This window comes from Penaeus monodon, chromosome 2 (genome assembly GCF_015228065.2).
Source record: "Penaeus monodon isolate SGIC_2016 chromosome 2, NSTDA_Pmon_1, whole genome shotgun sequence".
Taxonomy (NCBI): Eukaryota; Metazoa; Arthropoda; class Malacostraca; order Decapoda; family Penaeidae; genus Penaeus; species Penaeus monodon.
Genome location: NC_051387.1, coordinates 34,345,121 through 34,352,620, shown reverse-complemented (window position 1 = coordinate 34,352,620; position 7,500 = coordinate 34,345,121). Strand labels below are relative to the sequence as shown.

Genomic DNA, 7,500 nt, shown 5'->3' with positions numbered 1-7,500 from the left:
GTGTGTGTGTGTGTGTGTGTGTGTGTGTGTGTGTGTGTGTGTGTGTGTGTGTGTGTGTGTTTTTAGTGAAAGAGAGCAAGGAAATAAAGTGAAAGAAAATGTAAAATCTTTTATGTATAAACGCGCGTGCGCGCACACACACACACACACACACACACACACACACACACACACACACACACACACACACACACACACACACATAGTAGCTATGCAAGCAAAAAGTTTGACTTCGATAATCCAAGCAGCTCCTGGATTCGGAGAAGCTAAATACAAGGAAATCATTTACACTTATTGAAGTTAATTGAAAAAAATCAGATTTGTTCCTCGAAACTATCTTACCATTGAAATCATTACATACCTGATATTATTAGCTATTAAATATTTATAAAAGGTTCGCAAATTAAAATGCAAGTTCTTGAGAATCTAATGAAGAGATAGGACCTCGTATGTAAATACTATAACGTTTTACTAGAATCTATTAACTATATTTATCTAAAAACATAATTGCATGCACACAAATATACATACATGTGTATGTATACACAAACATTTACACACACTCTCGTGTGTGTGTGTGTGTGTGTGTGTGTGTGTGTGTGTGTGTGTGTGTGTGTGTGTGTGTGTGTGTGTGTGTGTGTGTGTGTGTGTGTGTGTGTGTGTGTGTGTGTGTGTGTGTGTGTGCACGAACATATGTATATACGTATACATACATATGTATGTATGTGTTTATATATATATATATATATATATATATATATATATATATATATATATATGTATAAATGATTGAATCGATTTCTCTGAGAAAAAAGAGTTGGCAAATCAAACGGCGGCCGCAGATCTCCACCCTAGCACACCCCTTACACTAATCCCTAATCCTGAGCCAAAACAAACCTTAATAAATCCGCATTGCAACACAGCTATAATACCGCTCGGTGACCCCCTCCCCCCTTTGCCTTCCCCCTCCTCAGGATTATTGTACACCCCCTCCCTCCCCTGCTCCCCTCCCCCTATGGCACCCTCTCCCCCCAACGGCCGCCTGGACCGACCCCCCGCGGTACAGCTCCGCTAATTACATGTAACGTGTTTTTTGGCGAATTTTTACGAAATCGACGCACTCCATCATGCGCTCTGTCAGTGCAGGAGGGGAGCGTGGCGGCGCTGGGTCACTGTAGCAGGGCCAAGACGGAGCTGCTTCCTTAATGCGTCTTAGAAGTCAATACTCCCGTTTTCTTATTACGTGCTGAAAGCGTGCCGTTAGGCGCTATGATTAACAAGGCTGCGTAATATGGTTTGGCGGTGATTAGCCAATCTTCTCACTGCTTGTTACATGACTCAGCGAACCCCGTGATTGGGGTAACATCCACCGGAAGAATGATCTTTTGGCTCCTTCTCCTTCTCTCTTCCTCCCCTCCCTCCCTTCCTCCCTCCCTGCCCCTCTCGCTCTTTCCCTTTCGTCTTCATGCAAGCACAGTCTCCCGCTCCTGAGTTTGTTTTCTTCGCAGGACACCTCTCCTCCCCCTCTCGCATGTGGTGGCCGCGGGTCGCAAGCCATTTATGTGGGGGTTGTTACAAGTTGTTAAAATCATAGGCCAAACATTATTCATAAATGGGATGAAGCGACTTGTGAGACAAAAAAAAAATTTAATACCATTTTTTGCAAAAGATCTTTATCATTAGAGGCAAAAAAAAATCCACAAAAGAAATACAGCTAGAGGAATTAAGTGTAAAAAAAGAAAAATGGCCGATCTGATAAACTCGTCACGTTACAAAAAATCCCCCATTATCTGGCCGGGGCATGCGCGCCATCTGGCTGTATGAATGGGGCACTAAGACCGCCTCAGGGTAAAAACTAAACAAGGCCTTCATTAAACACTTTAAGGGTGGTGCTATTTACGTATTAGTATCGGCCCGGACCTCCGAGACACCTGGTATTGCGTTGCTCTGCTGCGGGAGGGTGGAAGAGAAGCAAATGACGTGGATCTCGAAATAAATCTATAAGCAAATAAAAGGTTAGTGAAGGAAGACGAAACAAAGCTTGGCGGCACGATTGCACGGGTGAGGGAAGCCATAAATCTCGAGTTGTTCCTGTTAGAAAGGCCTTTTATGCCTGCTAAATAATATATGACCTTTGCCATACGCAGCCTCGTTAAACGTCTCGTCCTCCCCAGGCCGACGTCAGCGCCTGGACGAGGGCTGACCCCTCAGTCGGCGCCATCGTGAACTTTCGTGTCTTCGCTATAAAACAATGTCGAATGGAAAGCCCAAGTTTTATAAAATGATACAATTAGCTTAGACATTCACGTAAGCACCACTGTCATTGTATATTTATGCGACCCCCAAAAAAACTCGATCTGCCAAAATATGTACAAACTTGAAAAAAGTGCTTTTGTTCACAATGAAATGAAACATCTAAAAACAATTTGGGGGGAGTGCTGAATAATGCGTTTTGGGTTCTATAAATTGTATTAACAGATACTGAATAACACAAATATTTTGTTTCACACATACAGGCGATTTTTCCTTCGCTTCCAACTTTTCCTGGTGAAGTATTTGTGGCAGCCATTAAAAGTCCATTGGGGGGGAAGCCTTCTCGCCAATACCTTAGCGTAGATATATTAGAGTCCTCAATTTGTGGTCCCCCGAACGACAGAATTAGAGAACTTTTAATAGATTTATCCTTATAGTTCCCTTGAATTTATGCGCCGTGGCTCTTCGTAAGCATATAGAATTCTTCTTTTGTCTGTATTATCCGCCTGCTAAGCGTTGGCTAACGAGCAAAAGTACAAGAGTGTTGTTTGTGAATATTCCTCTTTATTTGCGCATCAGAGGACGGGGCAATGGGCGAAAATAGCGCAAGTTTGGCCAAAAAGTAAAGTTTTAAGAACCGAATTGTTGCTTACCAAATATTTCCTCGAGTTTGTATGTGCGAGGGAGATATTGGGGTCCTGAGAGAGGCTGCGATGTCGAAAATACAAGAAAGGGAGGGAGGGAGGGAGGAAGGGAGGCAGGAAGGGTGGGAGGGAGGGTGGGAAGAAGGGAGAGTGGGAGGGAAGTGGAGAGGGAGAGAGAAGTGGAGAGGGAGAGTGAAAGAGAGAGAGAGAAAGAGAGTGAGAGTGAGAGAGAGAGAGAGAGAGAGAGAGAGAGAGAGAGAGAGAGAGAGGAGAGAGGGGAGGGAGAGGGGAGAGGGAGAGGGAGAGGGAGAGAGAGAGAGAGAGAGAGAGAGAGAGAGAGAGAGAGAGAGAGAGAGAGAGAGAGAGAGAGAGAGAGAGAGAGAGAGAGAGACTCTCGAACTGGAGACAAGGGGAGATGGTGTGGCGGATATGTGGGAACAACATAATCGCAATCAAGTATTCCACTGTGCCTCAAATTATAAATGATAATGAATTGCAATCAGAATTATAATCGAAGTGCTGGGAAGGGGAAAAAATACTTCAATATTTACACTTCGTAGGCGTTCATTTGTTTGTTAGGCTATGAAACCAGGGAACGTTCTAATAATTTTTTTCTTGGAAGTTAAAGAAAAAATAGATGTTGACATGTCTCCCGAAAAAGAAAATCCAAACTGCACTCCCTGTATCGGTTCGTAACCTAATGCAACTCATAAAAACAAAATAACCAGAAAACAAACACATCATCAACAACACGCACAATATTAGCGCCAGTATCAACAATGTAAGTGTTTATTAAAGCCAGCAAAAGAGCCCTAATACTGGTAATAAAGCAAACAGAACGCATGATAAGTCGCTCTCCCATCACAGAGAAGCACACGTTTCCCCGCCTAGGCAACACTAACCATGCTGAAGCGGAGTCGATCGAGGCGGCCAACCCTGTACACTAACACCCTGATTGTTTCCTTTGTATTTGAGGATCTGAGAACTTCTGTATCTTCGGGGATTGATTGGCGATTGGAGGGTAGGATTCGATGTGACGGAGCCTGAGGTCTGGCGTGCTTTTTCGGTAAATCGAGTCGAGTTTGATATGTCGAAGTCAAGGGATCTGGGAGACGGGGCTTTGTCGCCAGTCAGACGTTAACTCTGCGATGCACGCGCTCTTACGCTTCAAGGCTAATGGGGACCAGTAGGGTATGTATATCGTTATGAGTGCGACTGTGAAAGGCTCTTAGTGTATGGTGCTCTGTGACCGCAACAGCGTGTATGCAATCTCTGCCGTATCGTAGGTTAGCTAAACATTGTAATTCATGTTTGCGTCCTCCTGTTTATTTGTTGCTGGGAATTGTTATGGATATAAATCAGGTTAATTAAGCACGGAGAGGATATTAATAAAGCTGCGCGGACTTAATCGATTACGGGATAAGTAATTGGATCGTCTAAAAGGCTTTAAACATTGCTATGATTAGTCTGCTGAACTGTGGAGTGCAAACGATTCTAGCTTGTTAAATTAGCCAGCCCAGTAATTAATTCTCACCGGAAGAAAAACGTACACGGAATTGGTGGCCGCCACGGGAGACCTGCGGGATGTATGACACTTGACAGAACGAGATGACACCGAAAACACAACGTCATCACGCATAACGGGCGCTTATCATGGCAGCTCTTTTAACTTTTGTTTCGCTGACGCTCGCCGTCATCCAGCCCATTTAACCACCACCGGAGCAGTTTTTTCTTTGTTTAATACAAAACAAAAAGAGGAAAACCGACAGATGAACACAGTTGTGCGTATCGCTCCAGGCATAATCCATCGACTGGTGTTATTACCGTTGTATGTAATGATGGAGGTAAATATCAGATCATACGCGGTTATAATCAGAACTCTGCTCTTGCGATCGAGATACAGCCATCAGCTCTAACAAGGCAACAAACGCCATCTACCTTCACTCAACTAGGCTCAATTATTCAAATCATCGTCGCTATCATCTTGAAAGGCTTCATTATAACTTGATTACCATCGACGAAGGATATTTTTCGTACTTTTGCCTACCAGGTATTTCGTACCATCATTATTACGTCATTTTAACTGAGAGGAATCATTAGTACAAAGCAAGCTAAGATCATTATTACGCTATTTTGGCCAATGCTAATGATTCGAAACATGACTCATGGCATGGCATAAAGGTCATATTCACGGTCTGATTGTACTCATCGCCGACCATATGCGAGAGGGAGACACCATACCTCGATCAATACACCTAATCACACTTACATGAACACACGGAATATATCTTAATGGATAAATATGAGGTCTCTCGTCGCTTCACCAACGGCGTGATCAATATCTGGGGACTACGTACAGTATAGCACCGTCGGCTAGCTATTAACAATCAGCTCGAATCGAAACCGAATCGTATAGTGGGAGTATTATGCCCAAGTGACATATTTATGAGTTAGCATGTAAGTATACAACACTCGACCGACATGGAAAGAGTGATAGGGCGATGGATTTACGAGCTCGCATGCACGTTAATAACACACGGGCCGCCGATGGTTAGTGGACTGGTCATACCCGCCGCCAGATGGCAGGAATGACCGCCGCCGCCAACCTAGCTTAAAAGTTTGGACAATTCCCCGACACAAAACATTTATGATGGCAAGAACCTTTATATTTGGTGTATGTATATATATATTTCACGTCTGATTTTTAGGGTAGGTCTTTTTTCTTTCGTTTTTTTCCCCGACTCTTTTAAGTTTGTATTCGATAGCGTATAAATTACTGGTGTTTTGACGCAGAGATATAAACAGTGACTCCGATCTTCGCTTACCTCGTTGGTAAAGCTGCCTTAGATAAAAATTGTCGATGGCGTAAAATTTAATGAAGCGAGATTGCTGTAGATTTGGTCCTTATTCTACGAGCTTCACTTATAAAGGCAGCGTAATTCACGGCAGAAATCAGCAAATCAGCATGAAGAATACTTATAAGGCTAATATTAATAAATGAAAAACTTTTAAAGATAAAATAGATTTTCACGACAGAATGCAAAAGGAAGCAAAGAAAGTATGGAGAGACCACTTCGTTTTTAAGAGTGGGCCTATGAATTCCGTCAAAACGTATGTAAAAATACAGTCAACCTCTTTTTTATTAGAACATTGAAACATGTACACAAAATCCCCCAAACCATGAATTTTGACTCTTGAAAAAGGAAGCGGGAACACAAGCTCTCCATGTTATGTGCCTTGGGGCAGAGAGGATTGACAGTATAATATACATGTCGCTATATCAGGATGTGTATTATCTTATAGCTGAGGCAAATATAAGGGTGAATACTAACCATTAAGCGTCAGGCCTGTTTCAGGTTTCCTACGGCACGCTGCAACACAAAACAAGGCTCACTGTATTACGAGTCCGAGCATACATTGTTGCATATCATTGGGGGGAGTCGAATGGCCGTGGCCTTCGTCATACTACTAGTTGATGGGACTGAATGGGACTGCACAAGCTTTGATCTTTGGGAGATTATTCCGTGATGCAACTTATTTGTAATTTGTGAAGATGGTGAAAAAAGAGAAATATATATATATTATTTTGATCAACAACAATACCGGATAGGATTATTTTTTATGTATATATCTGATAATGATATGGATATATTCTAGGATGATATGTAACATTTGATGAGCTGTTCGACGATGATAATAATAATGAAAATAGTAAAATAAAACTGTAGAGATTAGTAAATAATTGATACTTATTAAAGCCAAGTCTACGACTATGTAATCTTATAGAACACAGACAATCGGTAAATAATACTAAGGCCTAAACCCATGAATTTTATAGATCGTTCTCTACTAAGTTCTGAAAAACAGGTCAAGAACTAGAACATTAACTTCACTGAATATCACGAACTTAAAAACAAATAGTGACTTTTAATTATTAATCCTTTTCTTGCCGTACGAGTTCAAACTATGTCTTTTGTGGTCAGCGACTTGTTCGAAATCAATCAGTGCAAATGCATGACTGTAAATCACAACGTATCTGCACGAATAATAATAATAATAAAAAAACATTTATTTTCTTCTCTACAAATTAAAACATCTGATACCAGTCACTTTATCTTCAAACAATTTCTTGGGTCATTACCGTCTCCCCGTCGGTCTCAAGTTTCCTAAGTCCTCTCTAGGACTTTGCTTAGACTTTGCTCAAGTTGTTAACATGGGAAGGGTTTTGAATTTTATCCGCATGCGTCTTAACTATCAAGGCGAGGACAGGATATGTCGGAGCAAACGTTATGGTTAAGGAGTAAACAATTAATATTCTGTGGTTTTAAGGCGTCTGGTAAGAAGACACGTGAATATATGAACAAATACATGCACACAACAACGCATTCCAACAACACACATGCACACACAATCGGAGTCAAAACACATTCACCCACAGAAACGGGCAGTCACAAACACACACAACACACGCACAAGCACGCACGTACATGCGCGTGCGTGCATACACACACACACACACACACACACACACACACACACACACACACACACACACACACACAAACACGCATACAACACACGCACACACAGTAGCCGACTAAAA

At 42.0% G+C, this 7,500-nt stretch overlaps 1 protein-coding gene across 11 annotated transcripts in view; it reads right to left on the bottom strand.

Moving 5' to 3' along the window:
* Positions 1-7,500, bottom strand: part of LOC119582508 (homeobox protein cut-like) — a 188,871-nt gene that overhangs the window by 87,969 nt on the left and 93,402 nt on the right. For 9 of the 11 annotated variants that reach the window (XM_037930890.1, XM_037930874.1, XM_037930855.1 and 6 more), the window contains one exon: positions 6,230-6,268. The exons of the other annotated variants lie outside the window; for them this stretch is intronic. In XM_037930890.1, the coding sequence (XP_037786818.1) occupies positions 6,230-6,268 (39 nt within the window). The remainder of the gene's footprint in view (positions 1-6,229; positions 6,269-7,500) is intronic. 11 annotated transcript variants of the gene reach the window in all.